The 26,656-nt window shown below is 40.7% G+C and overlaps 5 protein-coding genes across 6 annotated transcripts; 1 reads left to right on the top strand and 4 right to left on the bottom strand.

The window, feature by feature from the left end:
• Positions 1 to 35: 35 nt before the first annotated feature.
• Positions 36 to 4,153, bottom strand: LOC135348813 (male-enhanced antigen 1-like). Of its 2 annotated transcripts, XM_064547167.1 has the most exons (5): positions 3,750 to 4,153; positions 1,225 to 2,695; positions 758 to 1,166; positions 392 to 547; positions 36 to 310 (listed from the first exon to the last, which is right to left on the bottom strand). In XM_064547167.1, exons 2-5 carry the CDS (start codon positions 2,317 to 2,319, stop codon positions 129 to 131), a joined length of 1,842 nt encoding a protein of 613 aa, XP_064403237.1. In that variant the 5' UTR covers positions 2,320 to 2,695; positions 3,750 to 4,153; the 3' UTR covers positions 36 to 128. The 2 variants fall into 2 exon arrangements, with proteins under 2 accessions (XP_064403237.1, XP_064403238.1); XM_064547168.1 differs by lacking the exons at positions 36 to 310; positions 392 to 547; positions 758 to 1,166 and having other exon boundaries at positions 2,500 to 2,695.
• A 25-nt stretch (positions 4,154 to 4,178) lies between these two features.
• Positions 4,179 to 5,398, top strand: LOC135348941 (mitochondrial import receptor subunit TOM20 homolog B-like). Its single transcript, XM_064547358.1, has 4 exons — positions 4,179 to 4,405; positions 4,478 to 4,585; positions 4,743 to 4,888; positions 5,220 to 5,398. Exons 1-4 carry the CDS (start codon positions 4,282 to 4,284, stop codon positions 5,277 to 5,279), a joined length of 438 nt encoding a protein of 145 aa, XP_064403428.1. The 5' UTR covers positions 4,179 to 4,281; the 3' UTR covers positions 5,280 to 5,398.
• LOC135348805 (acetyl-coenzyme A synthetase 2-like, mitochondrial) lies at positions 5,366 to 11,461 on the bottom strand. Its single transcript, XM_064547158.1, has 15 exons — positions 11,184 to 11,461; positions 10,939 to 11,035; positions 10,549 to 10,695; positions 10,298 to 10,350; positions 9,912 to 10,090; positions 9,466 to 9,618; positions 9,086 to 9,236; positions 8,681 to 8,818; positions 8,289 to 8,381; positions 7,913 to 8,025; positions 7,501 to 7,627; positions 7,201 to 7,328; positions 6,853 to 6,916; positions 6,518 to 6,639; positions 5,366 to 5,720 (listed from the first exon to the last, which is right to left on the bottom strand). The coding sequence occupies exons 1-15, from the start codon at positions 11,395 to 11,397 to the stop codon at positions 5,553 to 5,555; spliced, it is 1,947 nt and encodes a 648-aa protein (XP_064403228.1). The 5' UTR covers positions 11,398 to 11,461; the 3' UTR covers positions 5,366 to 5,552.
• Positions 11,462 to 12,050: 589 nt separating this feature from the next.
• LOC135348789 (gamma-aminobutyric acid type B receptor subunit 2-like) lies at positions 12,051 to 17,769 on the bottom strand. The gene is made up of 16 exons (XM_064547129.1): positions 17,311 to 17,769; positions 16,967 to 17,188; positions 16,404 to 16,562; positions 15,977 to 16,144; positions 15,780 to 15,869; positions 15,649 to 15,723; positions 15,402 to 15,599; positions 15,065 to 15,319; positions 14,925 to 14,994; positions 14,762 to 14,866; positions 14,516 to 14,660; positions 14,332 to 14,458; positions 14,156 to 14,263; positions 13,353 to 13,496; positions 12,558 to 12,887; positions 12,051 to 12,350 (listed from the first exon to the last, which is right to left on the bottom strand). The coding sequence occupies exons 2-16, from the start codon at positions 17,162 to 17,164 to the stop codon at positions 12,177 to 12,179; spliced, it is 2,346 nt and encodes a 781-aa protein (XP_064403199.1). The 5' UTR covers positions 17,165 to 17,188; positions 17,311 to 17,769; the 3' UTR covers positions 12,051 to 12,176.
• A 402-nt stretch (positions 17,770 to 18,171) lies between these two features.
• On the bottom strand, positions 18,172 to 20,780 carry LOC135348835 (sphingosine-1-phosphate phosphatase 2-like). The gene is made up of 3 exons (XM_064547192.1): positions 19,818 to 20,780; positions 19,583 to 19,672; positions 18,172 to 18,832 (listed from the first exon to the last, which is right to left on the bottom strand). Exons 1-3 carry the CDS (start codon positions 20,652 to 20,654, stop codon positions 18,287 to 18,289), a joined length of 1,473 nt encoding a protein of 490 aa, XP_064403262.1. The 5' UTR covers positions 20,655 to 20,780; the 3' UTR covers positions 18,172 to 18,286.
• Between the last annotated feature and the right edge of the window lie 5,876 nt (positions 20,781 to 26,656).

The following is a 26,656-nucleotide window of genomic DNA, read 5'->3' as shown; positions in this document are numbered from 1 at the left end:
CGCATGCGCCCATTTTCCCATTTTGTATTGACAATCATGAACAATAAGTGCACCTCACACAATAGCTATTATACACACTGTACACAAAATTACGAACAATGAACAATGCTAGAGCAGCCATAAGCAAACTAATATTGTTGTTCAGATGAAGCTTCATAATAAGATTCAATAATAGTCTGGTGATTGATAAGAGTCCTGTGACCACCTCTCTGTCTTTTCTTGTACCAAATTGCACCTAGGAAAAAGATCACAACGCCTAATAGTCCTAGGACAACTGTTGTTGCATAGTACCACGATCCACAGCTCATACCTAAAACAATTAAATGATTGTAACTGTCAGTTGGCTTATGCATGGTACTACCTTTTGTACTAAATCTACTACTAAACAAACCTCCTCGTAATGTAAATGGGTTACTCTTGAAGGAAAGAGAGACAGTGAGTAGAACCAGCCCAGCCAGGAGGTCAAAAACACCATTCATGGCATAGAACATACCAATCAAGAGTCCTCGCATTCCAAATGGAGACTGAGCAAGGATGAACTCGAGAGCTATGTGGGATATGCATAATTATATCAGGTTCCCATCACTGGCAAATACATGCATACATGCACATAATTATGCATAGGTGAATATAAAGACTGTTCAAGGGCAAGTGTAAAGCTACAGTAACATAGGAGTGTCTGAGTTATGCTCCCCATGACATCTATATTGGATCCTACCCTGCAAAGAATTTGAATTAGCTATCGATCAGAACTCACCTGATATGAACGTTAGCATCTCTCCTAAGGCCATTAAAACGGTGAGAGGAACAACATAGATCATGGATATATGGAGGTGCGTTGCTGCATGAGGCTCAGAGTGTGTGTGAAACATCATGCACGTTTGGTTGTTAGTAACATGGGCGTGGCCAACTACATCAATGACTAACATTCCAATAGCCGATAGGAGCATACAAATAATTCCAGCTGTCATCCTCACCATCATTCGGGGAACATACTTACTAAAAATCGGGTGTATAACGATCTCATAAAATGGAATGAACAGAGTGAATACTGTTGGGTAGACAAGTACGGAAATTGAGTGTCGTATCGAACATTCTAATAGGGAGTGATAGGCACTTGCAGGCAATTCCAAGTGATCCACAAAGAGCTTAATACTTTGATAAACCTAGGTAAAAAAGAATTGAAATTTTTCGTGCACATGTACTCGACTAATTATAACTTACAGCATCATTCAGAAAGACTCCACCTAAACCAAGGGAGAAAATGAACACCAACATCTTCCAGAAAGTCTTCACATCTTCCACATGATCACTGTCAAACGGACCACCATACATTCTCTTGGCAAAGTCTGAACGTTGCACTGGGCTGTCATATGAATAGGTTATTGCTTTCCTGTATCCGACGAAGGTATCATTCTGGATAATAAATTTTGAGACCGTCCACACTTTTTTCAAAGGATTGTGTACTTTGGGATCTTTGTTGAGGACTTGATTGGAGAATACCAAATCAAGGCATACAGCAAGTGTAACACATCCAACTTGAAGCAAGAGAATAATCAAGTCATAACGATTAATCGGCTCATTTTCATACGAATTCTCCATCTCCTTCTTTTCACAATATCCTTTTGACGACTGAATCAGCAGTGTTACTATCAAGCCAATACTACTATTTCTTGTCCAATAATACCAATGAATGAACGCACTGTACTGCTCAGAAGAGCCATCTTCCATTTGGTCAACCCCAAACGGAATAAAATTAGCTTGAAATCCTGCAATTCCAATCGCATTGAGGACATAAATTAACGTAAAAAGTAACACAAGTGCAGGGGATTCGCCAATACGTTGAGCGTTTGAAATTGGAATAACATATCTTATGGAATAGGATACAATTTTAACTCCAAGGAATAGCAATGCTCCAATCCAAATCAGCCATAGACTTCCACGAATCACTTTATACCTGCCGATCTTAGCATCAGCAATCCAGCCAGCAATGGGATAGATTAAAAAAGGCACGGCACTCTGCAAAACCATATTAGCTGCAACAATTCTCCAGGGGAATTTTTCAATACCAGGAATTAATTTAACCAGTGTCCCAAGAACAAGAGCTTGATAGCTAAATACCAGAAAGTTCCATACCAGAACAAGTATTACCCCTTTTCTTTTCAACATTCGGAAATTGTAGGTGCATCTTCTTTTGCGGACTGAGGTTGATCCAGTGATTGCCCTTGAGAGAGAATCACTGCTTGTTCTTCTTTCATATAAGGTAGATTTGCATCTTAACTTTGACTCTTCTGACAACTCCGATGACATTTCAGCCATAGTTAAGTTATACTAGATTATAAGTATCTATCAGCTAGCTATGGTTTCAGCTGGCTATTAATTAACAAAGCTATGCAAGGCTTCTATTATGGAAAAGGGTGGAGCTCGAGCTCAATCATGAGGACAATTTTATTACATACCCCGGTATAATTATGATAGAACAGCAATCTATGCATATAGTTACAGTGGTTGTGCATAACTTAATTGAGTGACAGTAAAAAAATCAGATAGATCTATTTATCATCGTCTTTTGTTCTTATTCCGTCGATGAGTTTTGACTTCCATACATTCTCAGGGACGTGCTTAGCCCAGTCTGGAATGGCTGACGAGGGCAGTGAGAACCCAGACATGGCGGCCTTGATCTGATCTACTTGGTCTACAAGGAGAGATGGGTAACATTGGTCAGGATTATTAATTTTATTAATATCATTAATCTATACATGTACACGCACAGGTAGCCTACGGTAGAAATCATTGTGAGATTACTGTATAGCGGGTAAGTTTTGTGGGGTAAAAAATTCGTTCAACTCGAGAAACGGTGGTTTTCGTGAGTAAAAATTTCGTTTAGTCTTGTTGCCTGCACTGCATTCCTACGTTTCGGTAAGCCACGCCTACGTTAAAATTTCGTGGAGGTCAGCTTGCCCACGAAAATAACGAATATTTTACCCCACGAAAAATTACCCGCTATACGGTAATTATTATGGACATACAGTGGAACCTCCATTAACGACCACCTCTATACAACGGCCAAGAACTCAGGTCCAGATTGAAACTACAATGACTTCAATGTAAAGCAACCTCTCAGGAGCGACCACCTCTCTACTCCGTATAACAAGCAGCTTTCTAGGCTTTAGCAATGGAAAATAACCTCCCAGAACGAATAGCCACACCCAGAATTAGCAGAAAATTATTGCTGAAATAGCCTTATTTTGCACAATCGTGAAACCTAGCTGTAGCTTGTCCCTACAGCCTTTTCAAAGCTTGTACGAGCTAAAGAAGCAGTTAGCTAAGCTCCAAGATTCATTTGCAGCAAGAAATGACTCATAGAGCATACATAGCTGGCAATTGAAACCTCCCAAGGAAGACCACCTCTCTATAACGGCCAAAAGGCTGTTCCCTAATGGTGTCTGTTTTATGGAGGTTCCTATGGGGCTGATACGCACTACGTAGCACAGCTAGTAGTGTAACAAGTCTAATAAAGGCGCCACTCTAATCATAGTGCCAGTCTAATTAGGCTTTCAGAATAGACACTGTACATAAATTACAAACAATATTCTACCTTCTAATTACGTACCCTCGGACATTTCGCAATTATAGGCCCAGCTCCATTCGTTTTACATGCACTGCCAAATGTAGTGGCATTTATTTAATACAGAGAAAGCGGCATTATGATGATATAAAGGAGTATATAATTATGGTAATATTCTTACTGTCTTCCAATAAAGATATCGGTGAGTGGGTGTGGTCTTCTGCAGGCTTTGCGTGTCTACTTGGCCCAATAATAGTGTCACTGTCAGCCTTAATAGGGCTCTCCGTGATGTCTAGGCAGGTTACAGTCTCTACACAACTATCATCATCATTCTCATCTAAGTCTGGATCTTGTGACAGAGGCATGTATCCCAAGGCGTATGAGCTGCTCTCTTGGTCATCTTCCTCGCTCTCTGTACTGCTGCTGACACTGCCATCCTTGGCTTCACACTTGGGAGCACCTTCTGTGCTTATATTAGGTCCCAGCTCATCTCCTGTGACACTCATTAAGCCTGTGTCATGTGTATCGACTGTGTAGTTAGATGTCTTCCTTCTCACTGAGAAATCATTTAAATTCCAAATAGAGCACACTAGAGTTATACTTATTCCCGTAAACTTCCGTAACCTAGCCTGTCACATGGACTACTTTTGGTCTGGGTCTCAAAGAAGTCGTCTACATCCTCATCAAGCAGTACAGTACAGTGCAGGCAAGCTATGAGTGCAAGGTTCTATACACTGTGTACCGTTGGGCTAGTGGGATCTCTATTCGTGGGTTACTGTGTGTACTTTGATCGGAAAAGAAGGAGTGATCCTGACTATAAGAAGAAAGTTCTTGCAAGTAAATAATTACGATAAATCGCACTTAACAATCAGTATTATGTAATCCAACCACCATGTTGTGTTTTTGTAGGGAGAAAAACAGCCAAAAAGTCTGGTGCAGTCGACCTCCGTGACCCCAAAGTGAGGGAGGAGTTTCTCATGTCCGAGATGATGAAGGGAAACCAAAAACTAACGGAAGGTAACATCCTTACGCAGGTGCAGAGGTTGCTAGCGTATTACCTTCTGTTCTGTTGGCATTTAATTGTCAGTTTCGTAGGGTATGACAAATGGAATCCTCGTATTCAATATCTCTGTTTCCCCTATTACTGTGTTTAAATTATTTCATTTCACTGCAGGGAACATTGAAGAAGCCATTGGTCATTTCATAAACTTTGTTCACTTCTCTGGCAACCCGCGAACCACCCTAAGCACTCTGCAGCAGACCATGCCGGCTCCTCTCTTTAGCCTTCTGGTGCGAGCCTACGCCACACTTCAATCTGAGGTGAGCTTGTATAAGCCTAACGCAGCTTTAGTGTAGTCTTACCTTCAGAGTGGTAAATGTTATTACTCATTGTTTAAATATAGTCTTGTTTTTTTACATTGGCCAACTGCATTTGATTGTATGGTAGATTATATACAGTGAAACTCATCTCTTTATATAAATGGACGACCATCTTTTTGGAGAATAAAATTTTGTCGTTATAATTGCATGTACAAGAGGTAGCCTTTGAGGGGTTGTTTTGTATATACACATACAATTAACAATTAACAAGAATTAACATGCATGTCGTTGTGGGACGAATAAACGATCCTCACTCACTCACTGCATGCAGGGGGCACTAGCAGCAGGAGGGGGAGACGCAAAGAAGGATGATCAAGCAGATGTGGACTAATATTAATGAAAACTGACAAATTTGTTGCCTCCCAGAGCACTTATTACTTGTTACACTGCCAATGTTGTGTATTTATTCTCACAGAATGTGTATAATAATAATAATGTTAAAATCAATAATCTCATGTTTCTAATAAAAGAATGTCAAAAGTAAAAACTCAAGCTATAGCTAGCTAATTATACTCTAAAATGGTCATGTAGTTACTACTAAAGGAGTATGGAGGCAAGTTTATTATAAATGGTACATGTACATGTAGGTGGGCAGTTTCTCCGTTTATGTCTCGATCAGTTTGGTCTTGTAGATCTCGACAATCTGCTTGACAATAGACGGGTCGGCAAGGGTAGAGACGTCTCCTAATTCAGAAGCTTTATCAGCTGCGATCTTTCTCAGCACTCGTCGCATTATTTTACCAGAGCGAGTTTTGGGAAGACCGGGTACAACCTGTGTGCATAGCAGCATGGAAAAATTATATTCTATAACTGTATAGCAGGTTGTTTTCGTGTGGCGGAACTTTTGTATTGTAGAGCCATCAGAAAATTATTATTGCGCATGAGGTTGGTTCTACGTCACAATTCTGAGCTGTATGCATATTTATACAAGCTAGTACAGTCATGTACTTCTTCATAATTTTTATATACAATGAAAAGTACCTATGATAATGAAAGCACCGCAGGTGCTGATGCCTCGGTGGAGATGCCAAAGCTACATTACATAATAAAGCTACTAATAGCTTATGCGTTAATTTTATACACATGATGAAATTTTTTTTATTTGCTTGGTGCATGCAAACTCAAAGAGTGGGTAATGATCGACCATGATTGTTGTTAAAAACGATTGATGCCAAAGTTCAAGTCTAAAATTAGCCATCAGTAGAGCCTTGCAGCTCACTTCTCACTCTTGCAGCTACCAATAGCTAGCGTTCAGTGCAGAGTTAACTACTAAGTAGAGTAGCAACACTCAGTAAACAAGTTTGGCTACGTGCTCTTCCGAAAAGGCTGCAATGGCATTCTAAGTAAGCAAAACTAATGCATAACTCGAGAACGAAGCATTATTTTGCAAATCCATGAATTAAAATCCAAGAAAACATAACTAGAAGCCTATATATAGAAACTCTTACTTGCACTTCATTGATCCTTGAGCAGCTTTAGCAGTCTACACACAGACACACTACCGTATACCTTGCTTGCGCAGGCGCACCGAGGCATAATTATTATATTAAAATAGTTGTGCTAGCTTACTAAGAAAGCTGTAGGTATTGCAAAGGCTGCAATTTTTTTCTTGACTAGTTCTTTGAGTGAGCCCACAATGTCTTTGTCCTTTATCTCCACGTCAGATTTGAGAATAACAAACGCCATTATACCTGCAAAAAAAACAATACAATCTCATAATTATGTACAACTGTGTACATGTACGTATGCTGTACAAAGAGACCAGTTCGATAGCAGATAGCCTATTTGTAAATACATGACTGCATGGCATATTTATTGCATGCATGTGTAACTTGGCAACATATACGTAAGAACGCCTAAACAGCACACACATACATGCATGAACAATACAACAAATCTCCTACCTTCTCCAAATATTTCATGAGGGTACCCAACAACAGCTGTTTCTGCTACCTGTGGCTCATGATTCTGCACAAGAAGGAACATTTAATAAAGAGATTGGTGCTAAAAAAGTAACCTAACCCTATACCTAGTGTGGGCCGGCCGGCGCATAGTATTTAACAATGAATGTTAGGGGAACAACCAAGGAAAAAATGTACTACAAGTAAAATTGAAGAAGTCCACACGTACTTCTAGCTTGGTGCATGGCTCAAGGAACATTGGTTGCAAAAAGTGATCACTGAAAATCTCATCAGGTAATTAAAATAGAGTACTATTAAGCCTACCAACCACGTTCTGGCCACACGCCTTACCATGGCACACTCCAGCTCTGCAGTGCCCAGTCGATGCCCCTTGCTGTTGAGCATGTCGTCCACACGTCCTGTTATCCGGTAATCGTTCTCCTTATCTCTCAGTGCACCGTCACCAGTGAAGTAGTAACCTGAGGACAAAAAACGAAGTGTCTTCAAATGCTTGTGGTCCGTCAAAGAACTTTAATCTAAACACACTAGGTCATAGCGCTGAAGAATTATGGAAGAGGGCAATTCAAACTCAAGTTATCAGTTAATTGTAGTAATGGTAAATGGTAAATATTGTGAAGTGAGATTGATTACCTGGGTGCGGCTCAAAGTAGATGCGGAGATAAGCCTCGTGGCTGCCCCAGATGGTGCGAGCTATGCCTGGCCATGGTCTCTTGAAGCACAGGTGACCCGACACATCGGGACCGTGCTGGACTTCATTCTGGAACGGAATGAGAATGAACACATCAATGGAGTGGAGTGCATATACAGTGTAGCAGAGTGCTACTTGAATGATACATGCTGTAAGGTCGATACGTGCCACAATTCTGAGCTAAATTATGTCCTTTGAAACTCAACGTTAAAGCAGGAACACATACTATTTACTCAAACTAGCCTATAATCTACAGTATGCATGTACAATACTAAAGCCACAATGACACCCACATGTAGCCTAAGAAGCATGAACGGGTAGGTTAGATCATATTATACATCAACCCTCTCCTACCTCTAGACTGAGCAGAGCTGGCTCCATGCCCCAGAATGGTCGTGTGGGAAAGCCTGGTTTGGGTGGGGAATTGTCAGGACCAGGACGGGGGGTGATGGTGATCCCTCCAGTTTCTGCAGGGTGGTAGCAATGCAACGGACTGCTTATCTTGTACATGTACTACATGTATTGTTATAGTTTTGCTCGACATTTTCAACATTGTGTGCAGTGCTGATAAAAACCAGCTACATGTAGCACTGAGTTGCACACAATACATGTACGTTCCGAAAAGGCATAACGAAAGCAGCCGATTGCCTTTCTACACACATTACGAGGAGTGGTTCTTAACCAATTGTTTAGCTCGTGATAAGAGTACACCAAGCCTTCTCCTCCTCACCTGTCTGCCAGTAGGTGTCGACCACAGTGCACTTCTCCCTGCCCACCACATTGTTGTACCACAGCCACGCCTCCCTGTTCAGCGGCTCACCAACTGTACGATAGGACATACATGCAACGTAATCAGAGCATACCGATAGCATTGACCACTGTAAGTACACTGTATTATGAAATCAACATGAGTACATACTTTCAGCCATGCACAATCATCGTACAGTATAGCTAGCAATGGGACAGAGAAACATATCGGTCTCTTCAAGGTCAATTTGTTAGAGGCTGTAGCGATTCTAGCTGATTGCCTGATACATACATATGCACCCAGTATGTAGTACAGACTGATTGTGGAGAGGGAGACAAGTGTACAGTACCAGAGAAAAACCAGTGTCTCCTTACCACATCCAAGGATTCTAAGTGTGGATCTGTTGTACTTTGTCACCCAGTCGTCTCCGTACTTGATGAGCAGTCTGATGGCAGTGGGTGCTGTGTAGAAGTGTGTGATCTTGAGTCGTTCGACCATCTCCCAGTAGCGCCCTGGGGCAGGGGAAGAGGGGAGATCAAAGACACACATTTCTACAGAGGTATGGGTTCTCAATAAGATCTAACAAACAAAGAACACCCCAAAAAATAAAGGAGAACGGTTCATGTACAAGTGCTAACTTGTTGCTTGATAGTTTTAGGGTACTTCAAAAAGGGAAATTCTTGTAACAAGGTAAGATGTCTACCGTAAGCAACACAACAGTGTCCTCCCATTCACAGGCTCTCTATATTCTTAAAACAAACACAACACTGATGGCTGACCTGGGTTGGGGTAGATGGGGTGACTCTCAAATAGTACCGTGGTGCCTCCGTTACACAGTGGACCGTAGACAACGTAGGAGTGGCCAGTGATCCAACCTATGTCAGCCACACATGCAAACACATCACTCTCAGACCGGAAGTCGAACGCATACTGCAGGAATTACAATTAATGGTACACCCAATATTATAAGTTAAATCATTCGGTGAAAAATGGAAACCAATGTACATACAGTGTCTGGATTCAGACACAGAGTAAAGCTAAAGCGAACCACAATCTTGTGCTAATGAATGATTACAAAAGATTTATCACTTTTTGTGAATGTATAATTAATTATACGTACTAATTAACACACATGAGCGTACACTGTACACTTATTCACCTGCTGTGTCATGGAGGCGTAGAGGAGGTATCCGGCTTGAGTGTGAACAATGCCCTTAGGCTTTCCAGTGCTGCCGGACGTGTAGAGCATAAACAGAATGTCCTCACTGTCTAGAGGCTCTGGGGGACACACCGTTGATTCCTGGGACATGGCCTGAGGAGGAGGGGAGTATGTGTTACAAGGGACTCTGGGCTTTGTAGGGGTTGTGGGTTTACACACTGGAATTCAAATACCGTAGTACTAGAGCAAGCATAAATAACGGGTTTGGCCAATTTTAATACTCTGATTATCTATTCTAGTGAACCTCAATTAAATGACGCAGTTAGTATCACGCATAAATTTCTAGCAGAAGGGATGCCATGCCGGTGGTTTTTTGCCTTCATAGTGCAGCACAGCTACATTTATTGAAGGTTGCTATAGGATATGCAAAATACATTGTCCCTCACTTCGTCCAGCCACACATCCCTGCCTTCAGTGAAGGGCACTTTAGCTCCAGTCCTCCTGGCCACAAACACTCTACGGACACAGTCACAGCCCTTGAGAGCCTCGTCCACTGTCTGCTTGAGGGGAATCACCTTGCCACCTCTCACACCCTGGTCCGCCGTGAACACCACACTGCAAGAACCTATAGGGGACACATTCAATCTCACGTGTAGGCACACCGGAGTGTCAGTCTTACAGTATGTAGTAGAGTGCAGAGACAGATTTTGGGCCTTAATACATTGTGTAATTGTAACAGAGCTTATTTAAGGGCTACAGGGGGATTTTTGCCGTTCTGAAATAGACTCCAGCGGTTAAGACTAAATAATATTCTCTCAAGTTATTCTTTTACCATCAATGATCCTGCTTCCCAGAGACTCAGCACTAAACCCTCCGAACACAATGCTGCAGTGAGAAGCCAGAATCAATAAAGTGGAATGATGGATGGGTTGATAGAAAATGATAATTGGTATGGTGGTATGGAGAAAGGGGAGGCATATTTATTATACTCAAGGGATCCTAAAGTGTGTATATACTGGTGTTGCATACATTACTCATTAGTTTAAATTTGATGTGGTTAAAGGCATATTAAGTCGTTCTTACCTATGAATAGCTCCAATTCTAGCACAAGCCAACATGGCGGCGACTAACAGTGGTGATACAGGCATGTAGATGGCCACTCGGTCTCCCTTCTTGACCCCATCCTTCTTGAGGACATTGGCAACCTGGCACGTCATGTCCAGTAGAGTGCTGCATGGCGGGGTGAAGAGAAATACACTGAACAAGGGAGTATAATTAATAATATCGTATTTGCAGTCACAATGTGTGTGACCCACTATCGATAACCCTTCTGAGATATTAAATGCAAATGTAACTCGAAAGGTATCCTGCAACTGATTGACAGCTACCAAGCTACCATATACATAAACTGGAAAGAGCATTAAGTTTGGCACATTTTTATCTACTGGTGGCGACAACGTGTGATTTGATTACCTGTAAGAGACCACCTCCTGCTCTCCTGGCTCGTCCTTCTCCCAAATCAAGGCCGCCTTGTCTGGGTTCCTCTCAGCATGGCGATCCAAACAATTTTCTAATATGCAAATGTTACTATCAGCACAGATCAACACCTACACACGTAATCAGAATACGACAACCTTTAATACCCGCAGCCGCCTAGCCTAGCCATTCTGCAAAATACTGCTGTGCCTTCATTTAGGTATTTTCTAATACAAGTTCACCTGAGACATTGATGACACCTCCTTGAAACCACTTGAAGCTGCCTTTGTTCATATCACAGTCCATGACCTGGTCAAACTCTTTGATCCAGCGCAGTCGGGTACGGGCCAGGTGACCCCAGAACTGTTCTGGGTTCTTTAAACTTTCCTCATACTGGGCTGCATATTCCTCAGACACTGAAGATAACTGCAACGGGTACTTGCAAGAGGACTCCATTTTGGAAAAGTCGAATGATTTTTTGGAGTTTTTGAGTTCAACCGTTTTGACACTTTTACCATAAATGACCCTGTTCCAGTTTTATGTTTGCAGTACCAGGTGTGTTTGTACACTTTAATCCTAGAGTACCGGTGTGTTTGTACACGGATACTGCTGTATACTGCCCCTGCCCCCCCACCGGCCTCCTCTGTATCACCCACTAGTGACCCTCTCCTTGCTCTGTATTAATTAATACAATAGTGAATACCTACTATATTGCCGTTGACTGGTATGCTGTTGATTGACCTCCTCCCTCGGCTCTGTATCATTATACAATACCCACTATCTCTGACCCACTATAGTGCTAATAGCCAGTACGGAGTGTACTGACTCCTCCCTCCCCTTGCTCAGGTGAGATCACAGGTGTGTGCCTGAGGGTGGAGGACACAGAGAAAACTCATACCATACCACAAGAGTTCATCGCTTTCACTAGCATTAGCATTAGGGAAACCTTTACTAGTAAGCTAGCAGATGTTTACCTCTTGTAATTACGTTGGGTGGGAGTCACTAATTCAATGCAGATTATACTTTTGCGACTTATGTTTCAGTTAGAGTGGTAGGTCAGAGCAGCTTTAAAGGATTGTGTTATGTGGTAGGTTTCAGTATTAACTTAATTGTCATACTGCAGCTGGAAATGAGGGTTATGATTACACATCAAGGCTATAAAAATGAGAATAGTAACTATACAAAAGAGACAACATGATTAGGGTATATTCTCCCAGTAACGTTCACCTCTGTGTTCACAGTACTTCAGTATCTGTGCTTTCGTTCCCTTTGAGTGGGTTGTCCATGGTGGTAACGCAGGTGGGTTGCCTCCCATCGATACCATAGGTACCATTAGTCGAGTGAGCACTGATGGTCTTGCTCTTAGAAAATACGTTCTCTCCTTTGGGGTCCTTAGCAAATGCAACCATCTGCATGTAATAAAAAATGCATTCGGTTTGGAGGAAGGACAATGAATTTAACAGGCAATTATACATGTAGGCTAATGGTGTGGGAACACTGTACGTTATAGCTAGTGCCAGGAGTGCATTCATGCACTCCTGCTAGTGCACATGATAGTTTAGGGGTTACGTAGGTTGGACAAAGACTTATAGTTTCAAATATGTAAAGAATCTTACTTTTGGTACAAATACAAATCCCAGGAACATTGTGCTCAGGGAAAACAAGCCAATACAGTAGATTGACCCACTCAGATGAGGCCATGACCCGAGAACAAAAGACACAACAAAAAACACGATTGTTATAGGCACTGAAAAATAGACGATGGCTGCAATCCACTTTGAGTCATTCAACACTTCAATTTTGACTTTCCGAGTCTGTAAGGCAAACACTAGAGCGAGTGCGAAGACTACCAGTAGGCAGACGTAGTAGATGATTTGATAATAATAGGCAACTGGATTTCCACCAAGGCATCGCCAGGAGCAGTAGGTCTCCACAATGCCCAGCTTCTGCATGGGGTAGGGGGAGTACTGGTTGACATGCAGTATACCGTATAGCGCGAAATTTTCGAGGCACTTATATTTCGTGGATTGGCCTCTAAAAACCATTTCGTTGCACAATGTTCGCGGAATGGCTGCTTACCGGAAGCCACGCCTTTAAATCTTTGCATGATAGCAGGTAATTCTAATTAAAGAACACTTTTTGTGGACTTAATTTTCGTGTAGAATTCTAACCCACGAAATCCGCGAAAATTAAGCCCCTCGAAAATTTCGCGCTATACGGTATGTTACATCTATAATACAGGGTAGGGGAAGGATTTATAGAGAGTTGCAGACGGGTTGTCCTTTAATAAATAGTAATCGAGTCGAAAGCAAAACTTGTGCCCTAATGAAAGCTAGTTTCTAGGTTTACAAATTAATGCCTTAAGCAAAATGAGGGAGCTATACAAGTATATATATATAATACTAACATACATTTAATCCATTTGGCCTCTCCCTGTTTATCGCAAGGAAGGGTTCCACCCTAAATTGAGGTACCACCAGTCTTAGAAGGAGAATTAGAAGCCCGTAGCACACAAAGAGGGAGACGATAATCATAAGTTTCCAGTCCTTCATAGACTGCAAGGAAATAGTGTTTGAAACTCCACTCCACCATGCATGCAGAGGCACGTACTGATACAATGAATGTTTCAAGCTGCGTTGTGACAATGCCTATTGGCATGTCTTGCTTTGCTCAAAAAGTATTGGAGTGTTATAAACGCTGACAATGAACAATTGAATTGCATACATTAATCAAGAGTGTTATAGAAGAGGAGCTTAATGAAGACAGAATTAAGTCTATGGTGGCTTGATGAATGACCTTCAAGGATAGAAGCATGTAGATCTACACGTATTTTGCATTTTCTGTTACAAAAAGGAATGGATCTGCAAAGGTTCACAATGGCTGCTGATTTTGGCAGTGTACAGCTAGCTTTGAAGCTGTTTTTTGGCTCTTGTGGCTAACAAGCAGCTAGCACTTTTTAGTACATGGCTAACTCATGTTGAATAGAAAGTTGTGCAAACAGATGATGCTATGAAAGATTCTGAAGAGACGGCAACAGCCTTCACTGTAAGTAAAACAAGCCATAACTCGAGAAAAAAACCGAATCAAAGTCCAAGAGAATGTGGCTAGGAACCTACAGAAGCTGTTAGCTTTTGCAACTGTTGAGCAGTTACAGCTGGAGGGCAATAATTGTATCAGTGTGTGTGTGTGTGGGGGGGGGGGGGGAGGTCCTTACTGTCCTATTAGGGGAGGGGTTCTTGAAGATGTGTATCACTCGGTACAGCTTGGCAATCACGACACCAAATCCAAGCATAAAGCCCAGCGTTACAGTCCAAGGTAGCACCTGCAAGGGTATATAGAACAAATTAAACATTCCTAACTGAAGTTGCATGCTGCTTAGTTTACGCTTACATAACATCTGATTTTGAAGATTTGAGGATTTGTTGTACGGATTAAATAGACAAAGATGGTACCATACACGAGGAGAGCCCCCAGTAAGATGAAATAGTTTAGATTGGGACTTGTCAGGCGAACGATCCTGTGTGCAAAGAATGTCATTTAAAAGGACAGTTAATTATGTTGATACTGCAGTTACTTTCTCTTTCGGAATATAATATTGAAGAGGAAGCAAATGAAAGTGAAGATAAGACCTATGACTGCCAGCGTGTAGTAAAGTCCAACAGGCCAGAGCTCAAACGTGGTTACGATTTTCACTGGAGTACCGTCCATTGGAGTAACTTCTGCAAACAAGAACCCAACGATGTGAACAATTAACACGTACAAGATATATACATGTAGTAACAGTGGTTTCAAGACTGTACTGCTGCAGGTAGGTACTGACCTGGATACACTGCAGTCGAGTCTTCATTTGCAGCATACATGAAATTAAACACTCCTGAAGACACACGGAGGTCAACTCTCCCAATCTCAACAGTCATACCGGCACCTTCGACATTACGAGAGAAATTGATAATAAGCTTAGGTTTTTAACATTATACTCATACCATTTCTGTACTGATCCACAAGCGTATAGCTGTGCCTCCTGATGCCATTCTCATTAAACATGACATCGCCCTGAATGATTCAACAGGCAAACAGTGATCACTTTACGTACACTCACATTTTCACACACAACACAACTTACTGAGGCTCCTTTGAAGTTAGTCCTGCTGACAGCATCTCTCAACTCTCTCCCTAAGCTGGCACTGCTGTAGGTAAAGTTCTCAAGGGGAAGGCCACTAGCACAGGAGTTGCTCGCTGGATTCTGATTGACCAGAGTACTATTAAGGGCCAGAGCAAGAGTCCACACAGAGTCGTAGATTAGAGAGTGTTCTGGAATGAATCGAGTACCACCAGATCGTTGAGTATCCCTGTACAGCGTGTAATACTCCGCTCTTGTCTGAGATAATATTTGATTGTTTTAACAATTCATCCACTGACTATACAGATTCTAATTCACTTGATATTCCTAAATAACTCACAGTTCCTCCAACTATTAGGTCGTTACTAATCTCAGATGTCGAGTATGGCCGTAGAATAAGTACTCTAGAGTCTTGTAAAAACTGTGCAATAGCGTCATTGCTGCATCTTGTCGTTCCCATGGTGACCCACCAATCGTTGCCATACCAACCATTGATAATCCAGACGTAGCGTGGAAACTCCAAATTTTGCTCAATGGCCTATATATAAATATGACGTGTGTGTGTAGGGTATAATGCAAGTGCTTACGTAACAGACAATATCTCTGGCTGTCTCACGGTATGTGTTCAGGAAGAATATTCTGTAGTCACCACTCAGCAAATCCTGTAAATAGAAACCTACTAAATAGTCACGATACATGATGGTCAACATTCACTTGCCAAAGACTCCTCACTGTTGCCAGGGCCCAAAATTGTGTGGTTTTGAGTGATATTCTGATATGCTAGAATTGAGTAGATAGAACGTCCAACCTGTATAGGAACAAACACAAGTAAGTATCCAGGAGTGCTAAAAATAGAAACTTGGCTAATGTCCAAAGTAGCTAATGGCAAAGGAATCTGGATGTATATTATTACACCTCGAGAAATCTTGTGGAATTGTCAGTAACAACGGCCAGCCTTGTCCATCTAAACTCAGACAATAGAGCCTGGAGTGCCCTCCCTGTGCTCTCCAATGAATGGAGCAGGAAATAATTAGGGAATCGCCTTCTTCCCTTCATCACTGATGACTCTCCGGCATATGATATCTACAGAGGAAGTACTTGAATGATTGTGTGTTACGTGTAAACAATGGTCTGTTTTCAGTGAAGATTCAGTGAAGATTTTAGGTGACAAATCTCAATTTCAATTTGGTGGTGTTATATAAACCATCACACCATAAATTATTGGGATAATATGAGTTGGTGTACAAATTAATTATAAAACACATCCAAAAATAATGTACGTGTCATAATAGTGTTGATCAGAAAACGAATGACAAGATTCACAGATCTCTCATTAGGTTACCTGAGGCATATTCCAGCGATGAACAATTTCGGCCACTGGGAGGTCAGCCTCAGTGCATCCACATCCCAGCACACCCAGAATGGTTGGTCCCCCGGAGGATCCATTGCACTGCTCCAGTACAACATCCAGGAACCGGTTGAGGGAAGTGGTGCGGTCACACTGTATCAGTGTATTTTTTACGCTTGTCCAAACAACTTCAAAATCATGAAACTGTTATGTGCTTACTTAATACCTTAACATATAGTACTACGAACATCGCACGCACGCACGCACGCACGCACGCACTACTATTGTTTTACACACAAGTTTAGTTTGATCTTAAAAATATGTGCTATTCTTATAGCTTAAATATTACAGTCGGCTAACAAAGTATCAGTATTATGAACATACAGTTGACAACGTACAATAGATCAAGCACTCCTGGGAGCTACTGCAAATAATTATATATGACAACCTTTAATTAGCTAGCTTGAGTGATATAATTGTAATTTTATATTAGACGCAGACCCAAACCTTTTAGCTAGATCTATGTGTATCAAAGTACAATGACAGTCACAATTTACCTCTGATAACCAAAGCACATAATTCAGTTGATAGCCAGGTAGGATACTTGAGCTGTTATTGATGAGCTCCAGTGCAATCTCCAGTGGAGTGATCAGCTCTGTCGCTGTAGAGTTGTCAGTAGCCACAAACCCAAAGTGGATATCAGTGGAGGCTGCTACACAAGCAAGGAGGGTGAGTCTCAGCAAGGTTAGCAACATCTTGGACTCTCTTATAGCATCTTACTGTTGTGTATGTAGTGTAAGTCAATGGCTTCAGTGTTTCCTGTCAGTCAATATATCTGGCAATGTGCTTGACACAACAATGCAAGCATACATTCTGAACAAAGTAGGTATTTTGCACACACCTTAATTGATACTTGGAGGCAACCGTGAACTCAAAAAGTGCCCAACGTCATCTTACTGGCCATGTTGCATTCTTAAAGATCACTCAAATTACATATCAACCATTTAATATACATATCAGTTGATATGGTCCATATCAACTATAAAATAACCAACACCGACCTTCTGTTTACGTCGTTTTGGTTTGAGCGGCTCCAGCCAACCCTATTCCCCCCCACGGAGTTTGTGTTTTCATATACCATTGTTAAAGGTGATATTAAGCTCCAATCAGCTACACACTGTAAAAGTAACCATGTAAGTCCCTGGTCTAAGTCCTTGGCAGAGGAGGTACAACAGTCGAAAGGCGCGGTGCAGATCTAGCAATTAGTTTTTGATTGAGCAATAATTATTCGCCTACGTTGTAGGTTATTGTAATCAGCTGAGGCTAATTGCTTAAGCTCAGAGGAGGTCCGACATGCGTGCATGAATAACTACAAGTTCAGTGCTTTGATGGTATTGCGGTCACGTGATAACGTCCATACTGCAATGCATTGAACTTGTAGTGATTCGTGCACGCAAGTCGGACCTCCTCTGAGCTTAAGCTGCACCGCGCCTGTTGGACCTCCTCCGAGTCCTTGGCATACTTGTCAGTTGTCAACCACATAATGAAGCCATAATTGACCACATAACTTCTAGGGCCAAACTCAACTGAAATGACTTCCTTCAGTCTTCCACTATAATGTACATGTATGTACTAACTAGCTGCCACATGTGGGACTGGCCAGCGAGTCTCTACCCCCCGATATTATTTGGCCTGTTATGAGGTGTTTCAATTAACTGTGCTAGACTAGCCTGCTATATAGGGCTTTTAACGAATATTCTACTTGTCAATGATCAGAATTGTTATAGAATACTGTACACCTGCATGTATCTATAAAGAATAAGCTTCAGCACTGAGAAAATTATTACAAACTAGATATAAGTCCATTGGAGTAGTGATCAACCTCTTGATATTCCACAAATATCAAAAACGATAGGAACAAGGCAAGTTGCATTGAATCCAATAACACCATAAGTAACGATCTTGTAAGGCAGCTCAACTAGGGGTCTATGTATCACTTCCTTTACCCCATGAGTAGGCATCAAGACTGGCAGCAGCTTGAAACAGATCAGTTTCATCACAAAACGTGTCGGCAAGAGAATAAGAACTCCGACTACAAACCGAACAAAAGATAAACTGATAACATGAATCGAAGGCAGCTCAGTCACAAACGGCCCTGGGAGTAGATCACCAGGGAAAGCTCCCTGATACCAGTAACCCACCACAATACCAGCACTGGAAGCTATAATGGCGGCTGTATCTCCTCTGTCTGGTGACCAATTATCTGGGTTCACTGGGTAAATGTAGACTAGGAATATCACCCCAAAGATAGCCACGTAGATTATGTAGTAGTCAGAGTGTCTCAAAAGTTGGTCAATGGAGTCCATATTTGGTAATGTTATGAGAAGGATGACTATGGCGACGAAGATACCACCAATAATGTCCTATGTGTGTGCATACGTAGGTATGTATGAGTCAATTATTTGGTGCAGTTGAACAGTTCAAATGAAAGCACCACGGGTGCTGATGCCTCGGTGGAGGCACCAAATATGAAGCAACTACAGCTACTAGATCTAGCTATTAAATTTACAAAAAAGTGGGAAATGATAGACCATGTTCGTTGCTAAATGAAGCCAAAAATTCAAAATTAAATGATGACTTTTGTATGAAACTGCTATTAAAGTGCAGCTTTGCAGCTCTTTCTTGCAGCTATCAATAGCTAGCGTTCTAGTGCAGAGCTAACTACTAAGCAGAGTAGCAATACTCCATGGGAAAGTTTTGTTACGTACTGTTCTGAAAAGGCTACAATGGCATTCCAAGTAGCTATAACTCGAGAACGAAGCATTATTTTGCGAATCTATAAATTGCTATCCAAGAAAATGTCACAATAATTGAAGAAACTCTTACTTGCACTTCATTGATCATTGATCTTTGAGCTGCTGTAGCAGTCTACACAAACACACTACCATATACCTTGCTGCGCATACGCAACCAAGGTATAAAAAGGGATATTTATAGTACATGCCCGTACGTACATACTTCAAAAAATTTACCATACAAAATCAACAAAGGATATAACCCTCTGCACAAAGGATAAAGTAATGTCAAATGCCATTTATATATTTCCTCGGAATAAAATGTGAAGGAAACCTATTGTTGAGTATTACATGTACATAAATTGGAACAGGACTTACCATTATTGAATGCACTCCTAGATAGATACGACTGAAACTAACTGATGATGTCCATATACAAGCCAATAGAAGTCCAAACCAAAAAGGATACTGCAAAGAGAGCAAAATCATAAATTGTGTTGTACTTAGCAACATTAACACCCACTCACTGACAGACGCAGTCATAATTATCACAGTACACATTACATAATCACATGGACATGTATACCCACGAGATCACACCCACAACTCTTACCTCATACCGTCCATAGGTTCCATAGAAAAAATAGAATGGCATAACGGTTGATACAGTTGCATGCGTCGATGGAAAGCCATATTCAGTCTCTAGATTCGGATCTTGTTGCAGTCTGAAAGAAGGAGGGTTCGCTGGTCGTTTCCATTGGAAAAGCTGCTTACACGCCTGTCCCACATACATAGAAATACTCCACAGCACAATGGCTTTATAGGCCAGGAAACCATCAATATTCCAGAAGATAAATGGGATAAAAGTGATATAGAATGGTTCATGTCCACACTCGGTGGCTAGTCTGAAATAGAGGTCAAGGAATGGATAACTTTCGACAATAACTTCGACTTGTAACGGTTCGAGTAAGGTGGGGTCTATTTCAGAATCCAATGAGGAGGTTCGGCTGTGAGTGGGAGATGCAGAGGGAGAAGATTTGATACGGTGACGGTATTTTGTTTTTCGTCTCAGCCATTGAGCAATGTTGCTATCATTACTGGATTCGCGACTGTGGCCTCGCTTGAATTGTGGACCATCACCACTAGATTCGCGACTGTGGCCCCGCTTGAATTGTGGAACATCACCACTGGATTCACGACTGTGGCCTTGTCTAAATCGTACATTGTCACCACTTGACCTGTAACTTTGATCTTTTCGAGAGGATTTTGATTCTTCCCTTGAATTTGAAGGGCCAATTTCATCATTTTCTGAGTCTGTTTCACTCTCTGGAATTGCATAGAGTGTGTTTTCCATCAGCACTTCCTGGACACCACAGAACTCTTGAAATGTTCTAACCAGATTTGGGTCCCTCAGAAATTGAACAGTCTGAGCCAGTGTGTTGCCCATCATATACGCTGGCTGAATGGCTTGCACGTAGACCTGTAACTTGTAATGTAGCTGTAGGCTAATAGAGGTCACGTACGTACTTCCACTGCACCGTAGCTTCCAATTGTCTTGCCGGGGCTGTGGGTGGGGCTGATACATACCCCAAAGTACTTTGACCTTTAATGTAATTAGTTTTAGCCTCGTTTTCAGGCCGCCTTTGAAATGGTTACCATAATTGGGCCTTTAGTTCATTGGTACAACTATACATTGTCATTGGAATCAGAAGATTGACTGCTTCCCAGCCTACCATTGGTACTGAGTACCAAGCAGCAGTATCTGTGTGCCAACTCCTGTAATCGGAGGGATGCAGTGATATTAATTTGCAGTGCACTGTGAAAAACACATTGTAGATCTACGTATACACTATTTTTGTGTTTTCGCTAACATTGTTTTGGTACTGATGCTGCACTTGTGTAATGTAGCCAGTTACGATGACTTTACATACAGGTTCACATGCAACAATGCTATATATACGTACATGCACTATTATTGTCTATGTTAATACACCGGGTTTATCCATCATTTTAATAATTTAATTATGATGGCAGTGATAATTCATTTAATGATGGTAATAGTATTATTATACAGAGGCTGACACTCGAATTCTGTATGTTTTGTACGGCAGAGGCTGAACGATTTCCTTTTCAATGCCTGAATTATATATAATAAATGATATTATCAGCATTATAGTGATCAGCCACATCATTAATTGCAAGACTCCACTAGGTACGTAGAGTAAAACGACAAGGAATGTAAACCGCTACACTGAGAGCGAGAGATTTGTGAGGGATTTTTTTACTAAAAGTCAAAGTACTTAATTTGAGTATTTCCTGTATTTAGTTGTTTTGGAAGCCCTGAGTGCTAGTGCGTGTTAGCCTTGTTCCCAAGTCGAGTTTTCACCTTTATATCGGATGGGCGAACAACTTGGCGACCTAGCGTTATTATAGAGACAACTGGGTACGAGGCTAGTGAGAGAACTATATAGTCTCGCGGGCCATACTTTGAAAACTGATACTATCAATATCATACCGCTAGTATTTTTTAGTTTTCGCGGATTAGGCATGAATCGCGAACATTTATAACCGCGAATTTAATATTTCATGCATGCATGCTGCAAAAAAGGCGCTATTCCACGAAAATTAAATCCGCGAAAATCTTTCTAAAGGCACATCCGCGAAAATTTATACCCTTGAAATATACCTGCTATACGGTAACTAAAACAAATAATTGGGACGAATAATTCAAGTTGAGAAGATATTCAGCTACGTACATGAGTTCATATCCAACTTGAAAAACTAACAGTGAGATTATTCAAACCCGGCTGGAAGTTGGTAACTGAAAGTAAAGCGCTATTTAACTTAAAACAAATAACTGTTTTTCATAGGGGACAGATATTTAGTTTACATCCAAAAACCAACTTATTCAAACCCGGCTGAAGTTGGTAAACAATGTCGTATTGAAAGTAAATTGCTAAAATAATAACAGTTCATAATTTTTGTATAGGGAGACAGTTATATATGCTATTATGGTTGAAGCCGATACACTGGATAAAGCAAACAGATTATTATGGAAACAATGCCTGAAAGTAATAACCCAACCTGAATGCACTCCTGCTATAACAAATGACTGTTTTTTATTGGAGACAGAGAATTAATCATAATTATAGTGCCAGTTTTTAAGTACAAAGCTCCATAAAAAGACAAGGAGGATTCGGCCATTTTAATACTCTCGGTAGAGTTGAGCTACGTACATGAGTTCTCCAAAACTAATAGTTAAGTTTGCGGATTTAATATAATTATATAGATGCATGGAAAACCAGATCTGCATGCACAAACGTACATGATGAAAGTAGTGGACTGCATGTAGTGTATACACACATGATAATTATTGTACACATAATCACATGCACATGCATGATATCATACTGCATTAACTATAAACATTCAAGGAAGTGATTATGACCACCGGCATTAAATTCTATAAAAGCAATGCTATACTATAGAGTAGTATAGTGTCACTTTGTGTATATGCAACTGATAAAGATCTGACAATTAATTATAATTAATGGAGTCTAAACTTTTAGTCATAATAGTAATCCTGACATTGGTCTTTATCAGTACTACATTGAGCAAAGACTTCTATGTAAAGCCATCGAATGCTTCGTCATCACCATCTAATTATGCAAGCTGCTATGGGAATGAACCATGTCTTACTTTAGACCAGTACAACCAACACAGCAAGATTTATTTCAAAACAGGAGCAATTTTTTTGTTTCTGTCTGGGAATCATAGTTTGCATGATGCAATCAACTTGACAAGTGTTTCCGATATAAAATTCATAAGAGAAAATGGTACTACTACAGTAACGATAATTTGCAAGACAGGAACGCTGTTGCAGCTCCAAAATGTATCCAACTTACTGTTCAAAGATATGATGTTTTTTTATTCTGTTGAAACTCCTGGCATGAGCACTTCTGCATTTATTGTAGTTGATAGTACAGAAATATCGTTTCAAAATTCCTCTTTCCAAGTGTTTTCTACAGGTCAAATCAGAACGTCTGCAATTCGAGCAATTTACATTAGCAATTCAAACATTACAATTATGAGCTGCTCGTTCAAAGAAAACAAAGGTGACAATGGGGGGGCTATGTATGCTCGAAGAAGCCGTATCACAATCAGTGGTAGTTTGTTCACTGGAAACAAAGCTCGAAAGTGTGGGGGAGCAATTTATGTAAGCAATAGTTTACTGGTTTTGAAAGGTAACTTGAACAACGAAATATTGCCCTTGAACTCTCTTTATAGTAACAAAGTGGAGTTCACAGACAATATAGCAAATGATAATGGTGGTGCAATATACACAGAGAGTGGACACTTACAAATTAATGGGAACAGCTTATTTGTCAGCAATAATGCAAACTTTGGGGGATCGTTACACTTACTGGCATCTAATTTCACTCTATCTGGCAAGGCGTTGTTTGAAAACAACTCTGCAGGCATCTATGGTGGAGCAATATATAGCCTAAAATCAACAGTACTATTTAGCTCTTGTCACCTTCACTTTGCACATAATACAGCCAAGCAAGCAGGTGGTGCTTATTTGGGAGACGGTTGTTCGTTGAAGTTGGGAGAACTTGATACAGATACTCATAAATTCATGGAAAATTCAGCAGGTGGAATGTATGGTGGAATGTATGGTGGTGCAATTCACTTTCAACATGGATATATTAAGCTGTCTGGAAGTAGCCAGTTTAGGAACAACTTTGTTGATTTCAATGGAAAGGATGGATTTGGAGGTGCCATAAATGTACTTTATTCAACATTTATCCTGTCAAGCAATGCATTGTTTTCCAACAATCATGCTCAACAGGGTGGAGCAATTTACATAGCCTACAGCACCGCTACGCTTAATGGATCTAATATTGATTTTGTTAACAATTCCGCACAAACTCTTGGAGGAGGATTAGCGATTGGACTTTCGACATTGCGAATGGGAGCTGGAACCATAAATTTTATTGGAAATACTGCAGTGAGTCAGCAAGGTGGTGCTTTTGTTAGCCTTAACAGTATAACTAGTACCTCAGTGATGTCATCACTAAACTTCATCAATAACACAGCTGGGGAAGTTGGCGGAGCAGTGCTCTCTGTGGGGGATAATATAACATTTCACAACGTGAACATTTCTGGCAATTCAGCATCTGCCTTTAGTGTCTTCAATAGTCATCTCAACTTTAGTGGCTACACAAGAATAACTAAAAATAGCGGGCATATAGGAGGAGGAATCACAACAAAAAAGGCGACAGTATGTTTCTCTGGTGTTACGAAGTTCGAGGAGAATAGTGCGCTAGAAAGTGGTGGTGCTATGAGTGTTGAATATATGTCACGAGTGTCATTTAGTGGTGAAACCTCCTTCATAAATAACAAAGCTGGATATTATGGTGGGGCTATTCACGGCTATACTGGGAATGAGATATTATTTAAAGGAATCAGCCTTTTCGAGAACAATAAAGCTGAAAAAACTGGTGGTGGAGCAATATACGTAGCTGACTCTCACATTACATTTGAGAATAAGGTTACATTCAATTTTAATTTTGCACCAAACGGAGGAGCTATGTATTTTGAGAACGGAGCCACACTAAATTTGAATCGACAAGTCCTTCTAACTACATCACACAATTACGCCACACAGTATGGGGGTGCAATATACCACTATGATAGCATATCACCAATCCAGTGTGCCTTCTTAATGGATGAAGAGACTGAGGATCAAACCGTAACTCTCCCAGATTGTTTCTTAAATCTGCTAGGGTACAACAATAACAGTGATTTGTATGCTATAAACTCATATAATGATTCAGCAGAGGCTGATGGAAACTTTTTGTATGGAGGGTTATTAGACAAGTGTCGAATTTTCACCATAGTTGGTGTAGATAACGTGATAGCGTACGTGTTGTACACAGTACTTGTTGGAGACAAAATTCTAAACACGAAAGCAATGTCCTCTCAAACGTATATACTGTGTTTTTGCCAGAGTAATCAAAAATACAATTGTTCTAAAGAATTTCCAGTTAAAACCCAAAGAGGACAAACATTTTCTGTGTCCCTTCTGGCACTGTCACAAGGAGATACAATCACCAGCACAACTGTAACTGCTAAGCTTAGCCCCACTGCCAGGCTAAAACTAAATCAAAGTTCTCAAAACTTGGACGCAAAATGCAGTCTAACCGAATACACTATGTATTCCACACAACATAATGAAAACCTTGTAATTTATCCCAATGGATCTTGCAGGGATACAGGACAGGCTCAGGCAGTCGTAAGAGTTGAATTTTGGCCTTGTCCGAATGCGTTCAGTCTGTCTGGTGATCACTGTATATGTGAGGAACGATTACAAGCATTTAATGCTGAATGTATCATTGCAGATGATGGAGCATACATTACACGAAAAAGCAACGACCAATTCTGGCTAAATGCTCTTTACAAAAATGGAACCTATCAAGGATTGATAATATTTGAGAGATGTCCTGTGCAATACTGTACCAGTAAACACGTAAACATTACGTTAAAGCAACCAGATACTCAATGTAATCTAAACCGAACTGGATTCCTCTGTGGAGCTTGTGCCACTAACTACAGCCTTATGCTTGGCGACGTTGCATGTGGAATGTGTTCGAACTCATATCTAGCATTGTTGCCTGCTTTTGGTGCTGCTGGAGTAGTCTTGGTTATCTTTCTATCTATCATACGACTCACCGTGGCAACAGGAATGATAAACAGTGTTATTCTTTATGCCAATATCATACAAGCAAACAGGCAATTGTTTTTCCCTAGTTCATCCAATATTTTGACAGTATTTATCGCATGGATAAATCTTGATTTCGGTTTTCAAACCTGCTTCTATAGAGGAATGGATGCATATGCACACACATGGCTACAATTTGTATTCCCACTCTACGTCTGGGCATTGGTCAGTCTAATCATAGTTGCAAGTAGATATTCCATACTCTTAACTAAGCTGATAGGCTCTAATCCTATTGCAGTGTTGGCCACCCTCCTACTTATGTCCTACACAAAGATATTGAAGATTGTCATCGAAGTTTATTCATTCGGAACACTTGAATACCCGAACAATAAAACAGTCATAGTTTGGTTAAAAGATGCAAATGTTCCTTACTTCAAACTTAAGCATATCATACTAATGGTCGTGATTACATTAGTACTTATCTTGCTAGTACTCCCTTACACTCTTGTTCTACTATTTGGCTATAAGCTGTACCGCATTTCAGGAAATAAATATTTTCGATGGTTAAATAGGCCATTACTCAAAATAAAACCGCTTCTAGACTCTTACTACGCTCCGTATAATGCACAAACTCGTTTCTGGACTGGATTTCTCTTACTACTTCGCTGTGCACTTTATGTAGTATTTTCTTTCAATTCTTCTGCAGCTACAACCAAAAGTATTAACGT

Source organism: Halichondria panicea, chromosome 15 (assembly GCF_963675165.1).
Source record: "Halichondria panicea chromosome 15, odHalPani1.1, whole genome shotgun sequence".
NCBI classification, from domain to species: domain Eukaryota; kingdom Metazoa; phylum Porifera; class Demospongiae; order Suberitida; family Halichondriidae; genus Halichondria; species Halichondria panicea.
This window is presented reverse-complemented; position numbering and strand designations above follow the sequence as displayed.